Source organism: Anomalospiza imberbis, chromosome 28 (genome assembly GCF_031753505.1).
Source record: "Anomalospiza imberbis isolate Cuckoo-Finch-1a 21T00152 chromosome 28, ASM3175350v1, whole genome shotgun sequence".
Classification (NCBI taxonomy): domain Eukaryota; kingdom Metazoa; phylum Chordata; class Aves; order Passeriformes; family Viduidae; genus Anomalospiza; species Anomalospiza imberbis.
The window spans coordinates 500573-518589 of record NC_089708.1 but is presented as its reverse complement, the minus strand read 5'-3'; the positions used below and the strand labels follow the sequence as shown (position 1 = coordinate 518589).

The 18017-nt window shown below is 46.2% G+C and overlaps 1 protein-coding gene across 5 annotated transcripts in view; it reads right to left on the bottom strand.

Annotated features, from left to right (window-relative positions):
• NSD3 (nuclear receptor binding SET domain protein 3) overlaps positions 1–18017 on the bottom strand; it is a 36547-nt gene that overhangs the window by 17330 nt on the left and 1200 nt on the right. For 3 of the 5 annotated variants that reach the window (XR_010993921.1, XM_068174637.1, XM_068174639.1), the window contains exons 2-10: positions 12574–13301; positions 9774–9842; positions 9159–9318; positions 8594–8748; positions 7823–8329; positions 6923–7049; positions 3582–3682; positions 1183–1228; positions 529–659 (exon numbers count right to left, since the gene is read on the bottom strand). Coding sequence is in view for 4 of the 5 variants with exons in the window: in XM_068174637.1 (XP_068030738.1) it covers positions 529–659; positions 1183–1228; positions 3582–3682; positions 6923–7049; positions 7823–8329; positions 8594–8748; positions 9159–9318; positions 9774–9842; positions 12574–13257 (1980 nt within the window). In the remaining variant the exon portion in view is untranslated. The remainder of the gene's footprint in view (positions 1–528; positions 660–1182; positions 1229–3581; positions 3683–6922; positions 7050–7822; positions 8330–8593; positions 8749–9158; positions 9319–9773; positions 9843–12573; positions 13302–18017) is intronic. The other 2 variants (XM_068174638.1, XM_068174640.1) reach the window with 2 other exon arrangements.

Genomic DNA, 18017 nt, shown 5'->3' with positions numbered 1-18017 from the left:
AACCCACAGCTCTCAAACCAGACAATGCCAAACCACAACCACACTGGGAAAAATACTTCTGTCACTGTTGATCCAAAGATCATTTGGTAGGTCAAGAGACACAAAGGTCCTGGAAGTGTGCTGAATTTCACCGGGATGACACAAGCACTGCCTTCTTGATATATTTCACCTGTACAAGCCAAACACCATAAAGAGCTCTCTTACTTTTCCAGACACTCTTTGGAGTTACACCAGATACAGCAGCATCGCCCAGTTCCCCAAGAATTTCAAATCTTCCACAGAGCAAACCATGATCTAAATCAATGCTCTGCCAGACAAAGTAACAGAAAAACTTGTAAGCGAACACCGTATTTTTATAACAAACCAGTGGAGCAGATTAGAAGTAAACAGACCAGGTTTTATGTTTTCAGACAATAAGACTCAAAATTTGTAGAAAATAGTGCTCACGTATTTAGCAATAATCAACTGAAAAGCCTCTTGTACACTGACAGCTTGTTCAGGTTCCTGTGAGAACCAACACACCTTTACCTGCAAATCATTGAGTCCTCTGGAATCAGAGTCAGACGTGTCCCTGTAGGCTGAGCTGGTCAGTTCCATGTCCGTGGAGGCACGACTTCTCTTCTTTAAGGGTTTACAGGAGTCTGAAATCTCACTGGCACCTTAACACAACATGCTAAAATTAGTTTAATACACGTTCTCAACTTTTTACTTAAACTTAATAAAGGAAAGAAAGATGAGAGCTTGGATTCCATTATCTGCCTTAATTTTCAGTTTGCAATTTTGTTACTAGTTGAATTCTCCCTGAAAATCAACCAAAAACCAGCTTAGGCAGAGTTTTTTACAAGCTTTTTAACATGGTGACACAGTGGAGGGAGGCAATAAATTGTCTCTAAGGGAGGATAAATCCTTAGGAGATTTCCTCTTCATCATCCACCTTTAGCTTTGGCTAAGCAGAGACTTTTAAGAAATGCCCAGAAGGACTAAGGGGCTTACAGCACATGGACAAACACCATCCTTCCTCCAGCAATGCAAAAGGACCAGAACCCCAAACACGGCCTGGCCCCAGAGAAGTCAAGCTCAGCCCTACAGAGCACCAACATCGTGGCTCACATGGAACAAAGCTGCTGCCCAAGGGCCAGGAGCCACCAAGGTCAGTCGAGTTAATTTTCACCTGTCACTCACCTTTCTGCAACCCCGTCTTCACTGCTGCCAGTGGGACAGCTTCAACCTGTTTGAAAGGAAAATCCACAGTTAACACCAGAGGAAAGTTTCTCCCTAGTACCAAAAAGCAAACAGGTCAGTTCAAGGGGTTAGAATTCAGGTGGGAACTGCCATCCCCTCCTCAGCCCGAGCCTCCACGTCCCGCTGGATCCACTCCTGCCTACGCTGGTGCCCGGAGCCCTGGCAGCCACGGGTCACTAGCCAGGTCCTTCCTCTCTCCCTTGGGGCAGGAAGGTGACAGGAGCGCTGTATCCGTGTCCAGCAGGCAGGAGCGGGGGCCCTCGGGCAGCCACCCCTGGTGCTGTGCAAACCCCACAGCTGTGTGAGCACACGTGCCCCTGGCAGGGCTGGCACTGGGCTAGTGAGGCACAGTGCGGGGCCACTCGGTGCTCCCTGCAGCTCCTGCAGCCCTTCCTCCCGTCTAGAGCTCTGCACGGGCCCGCCCGGGTGCCGTGGTGCAGGGCTCTACACAGCTGGAACTCCAGGGCACAGGCACTCCAGCAGACAAATGTACAAGTTTACAATCAAAGCACTTCCAGTCCTTGACCCTAGGAGAAGTTTAGGAACTGTTCTGCCAACACACATGGAAGATGTGGGAATTTGGTGACTGGATAATATTTACAGAAGAAAGCTGTTCCCTAAAATCCTGTTTTCAAGGTTAAGAATTACAAGTTATTTCTTTGCAATGTGGTTACATATGTATGGAGAAACACATTTAGTAAATATTTAAGGATTATTCTATAATTTTTTTAAAAAATATTTTATTTTGTTTTACAATAGGTAAAAACATACAGTAGAAGGATTTGTATAGGATACATTTTGTAATACAAATATAAAATCTAAACAATCACTTTTATTTCTCCACTAGTCACTGTAACAGTAGCATCAACATTTTGTTTTTTCCCATTAATTGTACTCGTTCCAGTTATAATTTTATACCAAGTTGTTGCAGACTAACTGGGGAATCAAGAAAACTTGACTTTGGGTAACAAATATTGTTGCATAATTGTAAGAAGTTAGTAAGTTTTCTTTTTAAAAATTTAACTTAATACATTCAAGGTTTTGCGCATTACAGTGCCCCTGGGTTTCACTTTAGTCAGATACTTCTCCTGAGAAAAGCACTTTAATTAATGTCCGCAGACTGAGTCAGCCAGGTAAGAGAAGCACATGAAGCTACCTGGCATCCATGAAGTTCATCTTGTTGGTTCTTATACCTTTGTTAAGAAACCTTTACAAACATAAAACAACTCTTCTGAAAGGGGGAGGCTGCAACAGCTCGTGCCAAGAGGCTCCATGGACCACATCAGGTGTCACACACCCAACACTTAAACTGCTTTAAAGTTTCAGCAAGAAACTGCCTCGAGCTGGAGCACTCCTCTGCTGCACAGCAGTGCAGAAATGCTGCAGCATCAAAGGAAAAATAAGGAAAAAAAAACCAAAAAAGCAACTGAGTTCACTTTCAGTCTCTGAAGTGAAGGAAGTGCAAAACAAAGCGCAAAGGGCAAAGAATAAATTAAAGAGATAAAAATATTTTTTCCCCTTCCCATATAAATCTTCATCCTGACTCTCTTTAAAAATTCTCACTGGGAAAAGCTAAACTATGAAACATTTATATAAAATTCTCAGCTTTCAGACAGAGGCCCTTGAAGCGGGAAAAATCAACCATGCAAGGAGAAGAACCAACAACTTTGACAAACTTGTTTAAAGTGTATGCAGGTTGTAGCATTTCTGTCCATCCACTGCACTCTCCTACTCATTTCCACGCAGAAATTTTTTATCATTAAAATTTTCTTAAAGCAACAACATTTGTCTGTCTGACATCCAGATTAAAGAAATGCCCTGTACACGTTAGAACTATTTCAGGAAAAAATGGTGTATCCCAGAACTGTTTTGCTGATGTCTGCCAACATGAAAGTCTGACTATTCATCTTTAAGTGAAATCATTCTTGAAGTCCATTTTCAGAAGTGGTCAAATTAATCACTCTAACTTCATTTGAAAAACAAAGCCTCAAGACAAACCAGCAGCTAAATCAAGAGCCAAAGGAAGGAACCTGGTTGCAATTCCATCCAAGAGAAATCACTGAAACAAACCCATTTTGCTCAGAACAGAAATCTCAAAGGAAACATGGCAGGTTCATTAGGAGTCATCCATCACTGCGTTCCCACTTCCATAGCCTGACTGATACTGAGAAGATGCCAGTAGCAGAGTCACAGCAATGGCATTGACAGGGGGATTTCATGGAGGATAGTCCAAACCGAAACCCGATGGGGAAAAATGGAGAAAAATAAAAAGGCACCAATATAAGCCACAACATTTATGAATACAATATATTTTAACTCTCTACATGGAGGAAGCCAACCTGCTCCTTTTTGATCTTCTTCTTTGGCACAACTTCGGTGGATTTCTCAGACTCAGAGCGGGTTCGAATCGATCTTCTCTGTTGCTTCTTTTCTACAGAACCTGAAGAAGGAAAAAGGTTTCCATTATATGATTCCTTGTATTTCTGAGGTACACCAAGATGTGCAACACCAAAACAAGAGGTAAAGGAACGAAACCAAGACTTTGTCCTCTTTTGAATGTTTTATTTTTAAATTCAGTTCCAAGCTATTGACCAGCTGGTGCTGTGGCTGCAGACACATGTAACGATTCCAGAGACAGATCAGCTTCAGAAAACAGACAAAAGTAACAGACTGGAACAAAAGGCTAGAATTCAGATTAGGGCAAACAGATTTCCATAATCCATAACACACCTCTCAGGCATAGTCTTCACCTGGGTAATTCTGAACCAAACAGTCCATCTTTGGTGTTTTGAGAAGGTAGCCACAACCATCTCCTTGAATAAAAACAAACTAGAAATTTCAGATGCAAAGCACAGCTTCAGGATTTCCTCCAAAATGCCAGGATGTGTCCCCCTCTGGGGGGTGATGGCCTCTGTCACATAACTACAGCCAGTCCCACCCTGTACCATCTGCAGCCACACCAGACCTCAATGCTCACCTGAAAGTTTAGAGGTGAAGAAAAGCTCAGCACAAAGAGAAGCATCAACCATGATGTGTTACCGTCATTAATGAATGTCAAACACCAGGTTTTAAAAGTATTACCACAGAAAACAAACTCAGATTAATGAAGGTTATTGTGACATTTCAACAGATGAAGAGGGAGCTACTGGGGATTTGGCAACTAAGGCTGGCAAAATCAGAAGACCTTTCTGTGCTCCAGCACCTCCCAAACAGGCACATCGAGAACCATGGACACGACACTCAACACCACGGGCAGCTGTTGGAACAAGCACAACACTTGCAGCTGACAAAACTGGCACCTGAGGATTTACAATGAGCTGCTGGGAATCATTACTCTGGATTTTCAGTCTGAGAGGTTTCATCTATAGAAGACACAACTGGGAAATACTTTGTTTTCTTCCAAGCAAACCTGCAAACTCTTGGGAGCTGACTGTGTCAGATGGATGCACTGTTAGGAGCTGTAAACCTGCCTGGTCTTGTCAGAAGATCAAGTATCTAGAGACACACATGGGCTTGAACCAGACTGAAAGACAGCCTTGCAAAAGGACTTCAAAGAAAAAAATGAAAACTCCTCTTGATACATTGGATGAGAATTCTTCCCATGGCTGCATGGCTCGGGAATGTCTCAGTAACTAAACTGTACAGCTGGAAAAGTTATCATGTTACAATAACTGGATTTCTGAGGGGAAAAATTTGTTTTTCTTAAAGAGGAAAAACTTTTACAGCATATTAATTAATGAGTAATAGCAATTACTTATTAATAATTTAGAATTTAATGATTCAGGCCAACATCCATCATGTCTGTCCACGTGTAACTTCTGGTTCCAATAGGCCCCATCCCTTGAGGAACTCGCATAGCAGCAGTGGGTCTCCACTTCAGAGCTGGGGAACATCTTTTGCCACTTTGCCGTGGACCAAAATCCCCTGAAGCAGCTTCAGGTAAATTTGAGCAGATGTGACCAACAGTAACTTTAAGCAAGAGTGGATTTTCTCCCTGTGCTGCCCCGCTGAAGCCAAGGAGATAAGATCAAGCCCTGGATCAGAGAATTCCAGAACCAGAGTGTCTAATGTTGGCTGACAGCAACACTGACCACTGCAACGGGCACTTTCTCCTCTTCCTGCTCTCCAAGGATCCAGTCATCACCTTCACAATGCTCCCATCCCATCTTCAGGTATATTTTCATCCAAAGTTTCAGGACAGATGTTGGACCAGTCCTCCACCTTGCTGGAGATAAATCCTAGTTCATCGTGTGCAGGCCAGAGGCACCAGGGATTCTCAGGGCTGCTCTTGCAGTAGCAGGTTTCAAGTAAGGGAATTATCTTTCCAGCATTATTGAATTCTGTGTATCTAACTGCAGGTTATCAAAAAGGACTCCCAGAGTCAGGCTGGGAAATACTTTACCGTAAAGGGATTCTGAAGTTCCACTGACCTTACATTTGAAAAAAGGACTTGGCAGTTATGTTCCACAAGAGGGGACCAATAACTGGACTTTGGAAATGGCTTTGAGAGTGACTGGAGTGTGCACTGCAGGTAAGCTCAGGCACTTACAGGGTGTTAGCAGGTGGAGTGTTACGTATCCAAAAAGCCTAAGAAAATGAAAAAAGAGAGGCTCAGAATTCTCACCCCCTACATCTGAGGGGCCATAGGGAAGATGAAGCCTTTAGATCCCAGGTGAGAGAAGCAGAATGGCGATGGCCTCTCCTGCTGCAAGGCAATTCAAGTAGCCACAGCAACCACAGCTGGAAAGAACCACCACTGTCAACAGCAGGGGAATCCCCCCTCACAGCAGGAAATCCAGAGCACCTGGCCCGTGTGCTGCAGTCCCAAACGCTCCATAAACCAGCATATCGAGTAACCCTGCCTGAAACCATCACACAGACAGAACCTGAAGTGTGTTTGCAGAGGACTCATGGATGCTGACCACTGAGATTTCTGACTCTAGCTCTCATCTATTTTATGTTTGGAAAGGGAGAAATAATCAAATAGATGGATAGTTAAAGCAGAAGTGACATCTGGCAACACTATGAGATTCAAATAGCTCATTCAAGCTTTTTCCTTTCAGGCCCAAGTTCCATTGTTTGCTTCAATGGTTCTTTTCCTTCAGACCTGATATTTCAAAACTCACTGCTTTATGATGGACCCCCTGAAATGGCTTCAGAAGGCAAGCACTACCTCATTTGGTCAATGGCGTTAGTTGAAGCAGTTTTTTAAAAAATCCCTGTTTTTTAACAGGTCATGAACAACAAAGTCTAGGGAGTCTTCATCTTGAATCAGATATTCCCTACTGAAATGTGCCACTTCCTGACTCTTTTTGCTTTCATGACAGCTCTCGTATTTTCCATTTGGGACCAAAAGCCATGGCAATACCCTGCTAACACGCATCCACTAGGCTGTCTCCTAAACCAACTTGCCATTGCTCTGCAGAGGACATCATCCCTTGAGTATGTTGACTCAGGTTGTAAGTGACAGACACAAAGTTCAGAGGCCAAACCACCAATCCCACCCCACAGCCATGCTGTGTATGTTGGATCACCATGTGTGACATTAGCCATTCTCATTACAATTACTATGTACACAGAAAGATGTTAATAATTTTTAAGTAATGAGAAAATGCTGGGTTTGATATTTGAATTCTCATGCTGCAGGCTCAGGTTCAGACCAGGACTGCAGTTTCCCTACCTGCTGCCCCAGAAGTTGTCTCAGGAGAGGACGCGTTTTGCACCACTGCTTTCTCACTTCTCTGAGCTGATGAAGAATTAAGTTTCTCTTGTCCTTTGACGCTTATTTCTGTTTTGTTACCAACTCCCTTGAAAAGAAAAAAGGAAAAGATTGTCTTCCCCTGTTATAAAGGTGTGTTGCTACCAGGTAACAGACCTGCCCCTGAATCTCAGAACAGAATCAATCGATGCTCTCCAACCCAACACACAGACAGGATTCATCTACTATGGAGCTGCTTCCCTGCAGAACTTTCCACCCCTTTCCATCTCCCCTTACAAACAAGGAAAAAATTATTCCAGTGACTTTTCTAAACATTACCTTCTCTATAGGGCTTAGGATGAAATAAACACTCTCCACGTAGAGAGGCAGAAGGAGGAGGCAGAGAAATAGTCCTAAGCCTTTTCCTTACACTGACTGTGGGAAGCTGCTGTGCACCTGAAGGAAGCTCAGAGGCAGAACTCAATTTAAAAGTCTGTTACACAAAATGTAGTTATTACTTTTTAGTACATTAGTAACAGTTTTGCCATCTGTTTCCCACAAAACCACTGATCTTATAAAGGATTTTTTAATTATTTCAACTAGGAAGCTGAATATATTTAATATAATTAATTTTTTGTTACAAACAAAAATACGGTCATCTGTAGGGAGCTGCTCTGCCACCAGCAAAACATTTACTGCCAGAGCTGCACTGAACATGGGGTTCAGTGCACTGAAAGATTCTATTGTCACATCTGTCTGTTAATCTCTACAATGAAAGGAACATGGATGGTGAAAGCTTGGTGGTCACAGTTCAAGCTCCTCAGTAAGGCAGGCTCAGGATAACTCAGGAGCAAAAGAGGGGTCAATGCACCAAGCACATACCTTGGTGGAATAAACAAATTGATCGATGAGTTTTCCATCCCCAGCAGCATTCTGAAGGGCAAAAACCTGCTCAATTTTAACAACCGGAGACATGTTACACTTTTGCAGATCCAGGTTGTGCATGGTGATTGAAGCTGGTAGGGACTTCCTAGCTGCAGCTGTTTTCCAGGCGATTTTCACGGGCGGAGCCTCCTCCTCCTCCAGGCTGGACTGCCTGCGCTGGCCCTGCCGCCGCGCCTCGCCGTGGCAAGGCGACGAGCCTGCCACCGCGTTGGCGTGCTCCGGCTGCGAGCTCGGCGCCGCCTTCGGCCGCCGGTTCTTCTTGGCCTCCGATTTGGAAGCAGCAGTCTTTTTGGCTTTGGCCAAAGCCTCCTCTGGCTCTTGGTCTACGTAAATGAAGGTGTACTGTTCTATCCTCTCTTCCCGGGTCATTTTCAGCGCCTTCTCGGCGTGGGCAATGCCAATGTCCCACTGCGCTCGCTCCCTCTGCGGCCGCGGCTTGCGAATCTTAAGGGACGAGACAAGCAGTTGGTTACACTGAAGATTTTGCCACTACAGCACATAAACACAACCCTGAGGGTCTCTGCATCTCTCAGGCAGCAGATTGCAGTCTGCTGTCCATTTACAGGGTATTTCTGACACTGAATGTGGACACTGAATTCCCTGCTGGTGAGATGCAGCCAGTCCTTCTCAGGGCAAAGCACTGAAGAGTTCCAGACCTGCCCCGGAGCATCTCCCTTACAGAGATGATCCCCCCAGTGCCTCCTGTACCTTCTGTTTCTCAGAGTGGTTGCTGGCTTGCTTGGCTGCCTCAGCCAGTAACTGCTCGTACTGTTTGTGCCCTTGGTACTCCCGGACGCGCTTCTCGTGCACCCAGGCCCGCTCTGGCTGGTTGCTGAAGAACTGCACGTGGTATTCCCGGGCACCTGAAAGGGCAAACACCACTCAGCAGTTGTGCCAACACTGCACTGCCTGTTCAGCTCACGCTTTCCTCCTCCCCAGCGCTTCCTTCCTGCAAGTGAAGATACCTGGCCCAAGTGCAGAAATACAACAGGCCAGATCCAGAACAGATTGAGATGGAAGCTCAGGACACCCAGCCCACGGTGAACTCTTACAATGACTTGAGAAAAGCAGAAATGCCTGTGCACCAGCCCCTTCCCACAGTGCCATCTGCAGAGGTCATGTACCCGGTATTAGTTCTGTGTGTGTCAGGACTGTCCTGTTCAGCACACACACAGCAGGACTCATCCCGCAAAGGCAGTTTAGAATGAAGATATTTTTAATAACGGAACAGCTACAGACACCTGACACTCTGGCAAAGAGCTTCCTCCCTTACCTCTGGTATTAATTTTGGTATGCACGTCAAGCTGTGGATCACACGACACCATGCAAGGCCACCACGGGTACGTCCCCACCTTGGACCAAACCAGGTCCCCAACCTGGAACTTGACGTCGTGGGTGACCTGTGTTGGAAGGGACGGCACGAGCTGCTGCACCTGCAAAGGAAACGCCAGATTAAAGCCACAGGAGAGGATTTAGAGCACTTGGAGATGCACAGGCCATCCACAGGGACTTCTTGTTGTTCTCTCAGATATCCCTGAGGTTTGATAATCCAAGATGAGAAAAACATTTTTTAGAAACATGAAAGAAAGGAGCTGCACGCAGCTGGGATTTACGCAACAACATCAACAAACTGAGACACAAAAGAGCAGCTGCCACCCCCCAAAATGATTCTGCTTCCTAAGTTGACTAGAAAATACCACTTTTAGGATAAGATAAAGCAATAAATCCAGTACAATAAGAGATGCATTGATGCAGTTATGAGAATAATAAGAGTTTAAAAGAAATGACAACTGATTTATCTGATAAATTAAAGAATCAATGGAAGAGACAGTACAAAAATAGTGACATTCTCTGAGTTCCAAAAGTGTTAATTGGCGCATGTACTAACCGGGGCTTCCTCCAGCACTGCATCTTCTCTTGGTCTCTCCGAGAGTGTGCTAAGCCTCTCGTTTGGTCTCTAAGAAATGGGTAACAATGAAGAGAAAAAAGGAAAACAACACTTACTGTAAGGGGACAGTAAAACAACAGAAGACAATAGTGAAAGCAGGTAGAAAAAAATAATTCACAGAGAGAAAGGCAACCATGAACCCAGAAAACATGAATATGACTATTCCTTGTACCCAATTAACATAGTAACACCATAATAAAGCAATACCTGGTTTCACCCACAGTATTTGCATTACTGTCACACCTGAATATAACCATGTTCTCCTTTAACAGATGACAGAAGAACATACATTCAGAAACAGCAAATCCAAGTAACTTTCCACCTAAAATAACAGACAATTTCCAAAAACCAGAGAACCCCATGTGAGGATATCCACAGCAATGTGGTGAGTCTCACTGTACACCACTTATTTGCAAGAACTGCAGTACATAAATTATGCTACATATACAACATGGTAATTGTAAAATCAATGTTAAATTGCATAGAGCTGACAAATATATTTGGAGGACCAGAAGTCCACAACACAGAGCAGAATCAGCCCCGACCAGAAGCTGACACTGAGGTGGGGTGGCCATGCCAGCGGGTGTGAGGGGACAGGGGCTGAGGCAAGGTGGGCTGGGAACTACCTCAGGAGACACATGCCACACACTTGCTTTTCCTGCAGCAGGGATGTCAAAGGACTCAAAGAGCGGCAGAAGGAGTCGTCACACACAAGCACTGAGGAACTACTAGTGCTGACAAACCCTGTTATTGCCAGGCCACTCCAAGCACAGACCCCACATCAGTCCATGCTGTGTGTTCCAGAGAACCAGGGACACAAGGAAAGGGACAGAGCAGCTCAGGTCAGGGGTGGCACAGCCCAGTGTCTCATCTGGAGCTGTCTGTACACAACCACCATTTAAGACTAATCACATTGCTATTTGCTGGGCAGAAATTCTTCCTCCCTGCACAGCAGGAAGCACAGCACTGACTCCTGCCCTTCTTCAGCTACAGGGAGTTAGGGTAACCTCCCCTCTGCCAGGAGAGTTGAGCTGGGTTCACAGGCTGCAAACCTCCAGCTCCTCACAGAACAAAACTACTGAGCAGAGAGGCTGATTCTTAAAACAAGGATTCGGAGCTTGACGTTCACCAGTGTTTTCACAACATTTCCATTTTAAATCAGCCTCTCCAGTATGGGCATCCCCTCACAGTCAGTGAATTTCCTTTGAGATTACAGCATCAGAATAAGGAACAACTGGTGACCATCTGACTTGCCACAGCCTTGTTGAGTCTAAAACTATAAAAGAGCCATAGTTGTACCAAGAGTTGTTTGTTCCTACAAAGATGATCCCAAGGCACAAGTCTCACAGCATTAACACCGAAAATGACAAACGTGTACATGAAGATGAAATTGTGCAGTGGAAAGCAAAATGATGGGACAACGGACCTGAGACTGCCCTGGCAAACTCATACGGAGAGTCAAAATCCTGCACAAAAAATCCTGCTCCTGTCAGAGCAGGCCATGTCTGAAACAGGGCTGGGTAAATAACACGAAACATTTATTGCAACACCACCTTTAGAAAGGGAAATGAAAGCAACACAGAAGATAATAGCAAGACCAAGATTTCTGGTGAACTCTGGATGACACACATGACTAGGAGCTTGGAATTCAAGATGCAAGGTTTTAGTTCAGTCTGTGAAAGACAGATGATTTCATTCTCATGGTAAGCAGGTAACAGAGCCAGAGGGACAGGCACAGCTGAAGCTCCATGAGTAGAACAGGAGTCACTGGTAAGAGGGGAAACAAACTGGCAGCCTGATGTGAGGGTGATGGAGTCTGGCCAGAAAGCAGGTACAGTGCAAGAGAGATGCTGCTCAGGGAGTGCCAGCAGGACACAGCAGCTCCTACAGCCACCTCACTGGGGCCCCAACAGCACCTCCCTGCAGCACAGAACCCACTCTACCAGATCAGAGCTGGTGCCTGCAGGACAGGCTCTTCTCCCTGAGAACAGCAAGCACCAAGGGCTTTCACAGGCCCGACAACAAATTCAGCTATGTTCTGTAACAGCCCAGCCTGTGCTGGGCAATTTCTGTCCTTGCCAGATACGGCAACTTCCCCATTCCTGGCACTTACCAGCCCCTCTGCCACCCATTCCCTCAAACCGGGAGAGGCAGAAACCAGCACCACAGAGGTGGCAGGAACAAGCACGGGAAAAGGAAACAGAAGTACTGGAGTGGCTTATGAAACTGAAAGAAAAAGAATGAGAGGGCACCAAGGTAATCTGGGTCTTCACTTCCCAGAATCTCAGTTAACACCACCTGATGTACATCCTCTGGATATGGACAATATGGTACAAGATTAATTAATGCTTCACTGCTGAATAACCCAAGTAACCTCACTTTCCACTCAACAATCTGGTACTCTTTTGAGAGGCAACTTTAGGAATGTGTGAACTTTGGTCAAAAGTTTCATCTTCAACATTGGCCAGAGCGTAGCAAACTCTAAACATGCTATAACACTAAATAGTATTTAAAAACCAATATATAACCTTTTCTAAAATTTGTTTTTCATATGAGCCTTTAAACCAACATTGTGTTACCTACTGACACAGCTCCTGGCAACCTCATCCTGAGGCTCTGACGAGTAACTAAGGCCTGGTGACTCAGCGTGCACACAGCCAGAACAAGGACAAACCCTGCTGGACACGCTCTCCATCAACAATACCAGGTGTACAGATGGCTGAATTACCATTCCACTTACATTTTGCTCCTCTGGTTCTAATTTTGGAATTTTGTGTGACTTGCGCTCTTCCGATCGGGAAGAGTCATGCTTGCTACTTTTTTTCCTTTTCTCTTTCCTCCCTTCATGTTTTGCCTTAGCGTACTCCCTCGCTTGGACTTCATTCAACAGGTCCCCACACAGGGAGGACTCAAACAATTCCCTGCCGTTCTGGATAGTTTTGGTTATTTTGAGTTTGATCTCTGGTGAGCCAGTCTTCTTTGGAATCCCCACTTGTGGAGCTGAAGGTGGTGGCGGAGGTGGCGGCTGGGGAGGGGAAGGTTTCTCCAGAACTTCGTGCGGCCTCGCGCTGGAGTTCTCCATCTGGTAGTACTCCGGGGGGCTGAAGTTCCTGACTGTCCCGAAGCCGTTGGCCGAGCCGTTGGGATACTGAGCGTACGCCTGGTATTTGCCCTGGGGCTCGTACATGCTGATGGCCGGGGGGTACCCGTTGGTGAGGGGGGGCAGCTCCTCTGCCGTGGGCGTGGGGTACTGGAAGCCTTGCTGCAGCGCGGCCTCGTACGGCGTCCGGCCCCCATCCTCGGCAATGTCACTGCTGCCATCAAAGGCCTCCTCTTGGCGGATGTTGGCCGAGTCAATGAGTTGAGGTGGTTGCTGAATTGTGTTTCCCATGATCCCTTGCATGAAAGAGAAAGAGAAATCCATTGTTCTGCTCCAGCATCCTTAGCTTTCCCTTTTTCTCATAGGGCCTAGAGGCAGGGGAAGGGAAATAAGAAGTCAGTGTAAATTAAAAAACAGTAATTAAGCAAATTAAACAGTTGAGGAACAAAGGGATCTCAAGAACAATTTCCCTCTCTCTATTCAGCAGACACCCTCACGTGGATTTAGAGAGGACTGGTGTTACTGAGCCTTTACAAAGGACTACTGACATGTCTTTCATATGGCAAATTTCTTCTTTTCCAAGACATTTCAAAAAATATCAGAAGCACCTATGAGTGCTTAAGAACTATAAGCCCAAGTATTACAAAGTCAGAGTAACGGCGCCAAACTCCCCAGCACTCTTTACACCCTTCCTAGTCATGCCCTAGGAAGGGTTATTCCAGCTCAAAGCAGCTGGACAGCATTTCACCCTGCAGCAGATAAGGGATACCACGTTGTCCTGACACAGTCACTGCAAACTGCACAAGCCAGGAACACCAAAGAAACCTCCTCTCCTCCTCACCTCCTTGCCAAAATTCGAGACACGAGCAGCCTTTGGGCAAGCCACAGGATGCTCTGAAGAACAGCACAATGAAAACAAGAGGGTCATTCCACCCTGGCCACTGGGAAACCAGCACCCTGCAGCAGCCTCAGATGGAGCTTCCCAACCTCTGCCCTCCCCAGAAGAGCAGGGTACAGTCTGCCTGCACTGGCTCCCAGCAGCTGTATGAGGAGAGTTATTCTCCCGCCCCTCACACCTTATTTTTATATTAAGCACTGCATGACTCTGAGCCTCAGCATCAACAGACCCCCAAACCCAGAAGTTACTCACTGAACAAGATTCCACACCTTCAACTTTCCAGTGCATATTAAGACACCACAATCAGACTCAAAGTTAGACTTCCAAAACTCAACTGCAGGCTCAGAGAAGGCTTTGGCATTCATGTAAGCAGCTCAATGTTCAACAAGAAGCAACACACAGTGACCTGACCTGCAGGTAAGAAACACCAGTTTGCTTCCCACAAGGTTAGCTCAGCCCTTCCAAAGCAAACACGGCCCCGTGGTATTTGTTCTGCCTGTGTGGGCACACAGGAGGGTTACTGTGCCCTTTTGGTCTGGGTTAGAAATGATATTAATGCATCCCACAGACACTTCTTCTAAAGGAAACCTCCACTAAACCCTGCCCACATGTGATTCTCACCCTCCCAAAGCCATGCATCTCAATACCTTACCTAACAGCTCTCCTAACTCTGAGAACTTCCCTCCTCTAAGACTGCAAAAAGTAACTGAAGTTCCAACAGGAACAAGAACTCAGTCAGATTTGTGCTGGATGTTTTGGGGTGATGTTTCTCAATGATCTTCACACTTAGATTAAACTGATGTTTGTCCTCATCTTCACTGTCCTGTGAGATTGACTCGGGCACATTTGTCACTGTAATTAAGCAATTCGGGGCAAGAACAGCACAAGGCTCTGCAGCAGAATTTTCTCATTGAAGGAACTTTTAAACCTCGGGGCCATGAAACCATCCCCTCCTCCACAGCTCCGCACATCAGCCAGCAAACCAACACAAGTGGCAGTGTCAGAGACAGCAGATCTGAGGAGCAGCACTGGGATGGCACAGCAAGGTCAAAAACCCCAACCCACCCCTGTTCTGGGAAGAGGAAGTGGGACTGCTTGTACTATTTACCACTGAATTGTTACTTTCCATCTGCCAAGCCAAACAGCAAACAGATTCTCACACCAAGCTGGGTTTTATTTCTACTAAAACCAGGTTCAATCTTTTCTTCTGAACACTTACAAAATACTCTTGGGAAGCTGTGGCAGTACTTCAGGAACATCCACAGCTGGGAGGACACAGTCCCAGCTGCCAATGCAGCTCCCACAGGCTCTGCAGAGGTGGCTGCCCTTGTGCTTTGTTTTGTTGTATGACAGAAGTGTGGACTAATGAATTTCAAATCACTGCATGTACACTGGATTTAGGAGCTACCAGTTAAAGCACAGAGTTATGATTTGTTTCCTTTTCATTCGTTCTGGAGCTCACCTGAGTCACTCAGCCTGGGTGCCAGCCTGTGCTGCACAGCTGGGACACCCCATCCCAAACTGGTTCCTCAGGAACTCGGTGCAGGCTGAGAACCAGGGTCAGGGCTCCAGCAACTGCCCCAGCAGCCCCAAAGCACCGAGGCTGTTCTCTGTCCCCCACAGCACTGACATCACTGCCAGCTCCTTCCTGCCCAGTCTCTCACTGCCAGCACTGTTAACACACCCAGACTTTCCCACTCTCTTTGCCCAAAATTCTGCACCAGTGATCAGGCCCCACATGCTGCCCAGTGAAGTGGCACCTGGGCAGGATTACAGTGAGAGGACAGGCCCTGGAGTGACCCACAAAAACAGGACACAATGAGCACACAGGAATCTCAACATCCAAACCCAAGGAAGGACCACTTTGTGTATGTCCCTCCTAAGCATTAATGTGAAGAACACCCCACTGTCACCACAGAGAGCTGCCCTTGCCACTCAGCAACACCACCCAGACCACAGGGCAACGGGATTTCCAGCTGATCTTGCAGAAAAGTATTCCAGAATAAGTTCTTCTCACTATGCCAGTGATTACTCTATGAACCCACTGTGTCGGCCTCCTGTGAACTGTACAGTTTGGCTTCCAAACATGACCCATAACAGACCCTGCACTGATACAACACTGGAGATCAACAGATAAAGAAACAGTTTCATCACTTCAAAGTTTATAGGAAATGGACACTTCACAGCGGCTGCAAACAACTTGAAATCAACAATGAAATAATTTCAAATTAGCACTTTCAAAAGTGCAACTGAATTTCCTAATGAGAGAGTTTCCTCTTTGAAGGTGAGAGTCCCCCATTCTGTTCTAGTCCTTTCCCAGGACAGACAGGGACACAGGGCCATTTACAAATGCTGAGACTCAACACACCTTCAGTAAATATTTTCCTGTCGTCCATGGGAGAGTTACAATTCAAAGTAACAGAGGAAAAGGTAAATGGAAAAATATAAGCAGCACAGAAGAAGGCAAGTCAGCCTAGTAGAGCTCTTCCTTAAGTGAACACTGTTAGTTTCAATTCCCATCCCAAGCTTCTCAGCTCAACTGAGCATAACTCAAAAAATCAGTTCCACTCCAAGAGTGAGTGCTCAGTGAGGGGAAGGTTTTGCAGAGATTATGGATCCTCCAGGTTCACCTTTTTACCAACAATTGCACTTATCTAAAACCAGTTTTAGCATGAGCATTTTTCAACTTTTCTCTCAGAAAACACAACTTGAAGTTCTCAAACCTTGCTTCCATGCTGCATTGGACTAAATAACAACTGACCTCAGATTATCAAACAACTCCAATCCTGTGTGGTAACAGCTTTTCTTATTCCCAGTCAGGGAGTTCTGTAGGTTTGGCTGAGACTGGCTGTGGCCACAGCAGGGAGAAACACAACAGCTACTGATGAAGTCCAGCCTACACACATTTTAAACAGAGGCTTCCCAAGCCTTTTCCCACCCTTTTCTGTCGACAATGCCCACCCAGGGTTAGTGCAGCCAGAGGTGAGGTGTTTTCCGGATGGAAGGTGTGTGTTGGGAGGCAGGAGCTGGCCTGCTGGCTCCTAGGGGAGCTGGAAGCACTGCTGTGAGTCAGCCGTGTGCGCTCAGAACGGTGTCACTGCCTCGTCACCCTGAGCTGGCCTTTCTGTCACCACCCTCAAAAGCAGAAGTTCCAGGAGATCTTTATGTCCAAATACCACCCAGTTCCTGTCCACACAGACTAAACCAGAGAGATGCAAACCTCTGCTCACATCCTACCGACCCCTCCTTACCCCACAGATGTTCACTGCCATTTCCTGTGCTGTTTCACCCCAAAGCATCCAAGCTGCACTGCTGCTGCTCTCCTCAAGCAGCCAACCAACACAGCAACTGCTCTCAGGAGCTGTTCCCTGCTGCAGGTGTTTGACAGACAGACAGAGCTGCCTGGCTGGACAGGCCGGGTGTCTGAAGTGATGCAATCACTCCTGACCTCCCAAAACCCTAAGCCTGCAGTTCACACACATCCCTGCACCTCACTCCTCCCCTGAGCTGAGCACACCCACTGCTTCTAGTGACATTAACCATGACCCAGAGGGACACCTCTGTCACCTGGAACATCATCCCGGTGGGTCAGAACTGTCTGAACTGCAGAGAGAAATAAAACAATTGTTCCTACTAATCCCTGCATCCAGTCTGTGCGATCTGCTTTGTCCCATCCTCCTCTGCACGTCCTTAACAAATCCCCCAGACAAAGCTCTGTTTGCCCACGTTAAGACAACGCCAAACTTTCACCTGCACCTGAGTCTTTAACAGGAAACCCGCAGCCTGTGGATTTTTCCTGACTCCAGCTGGACTAAGCTGTTCCTCCTGGCAGACACCAGTGGTGAATCAGAGGCCTCTTGACAAACTTTAAAGCATGAGGTGAGGCTGCTTCCCTGAGCACCTTTGTAAAGGTGTTTTGTATTTGGTTTCTGAATGCCAGAAAAAACAGTCACGTCTGTAACTGGGCTTGATAAGGGCATTTGGAAGAAGTTTCCCACGGTGCTGTGGAAAGAAACAACTTGGACGGCAGAGAAAAGGGGTTTGTCTGAAAAAGGAGCTCAGAGACCCATTTGTTTAGAGAGCCATGGGATTCAAATGGAAAACATGGAGCAAAACCTCTGGATCTTCAGGAAAAGTTATGGGCTAATAATACTGCTATGAAGCCAGAATTCAGATATCACAGCCA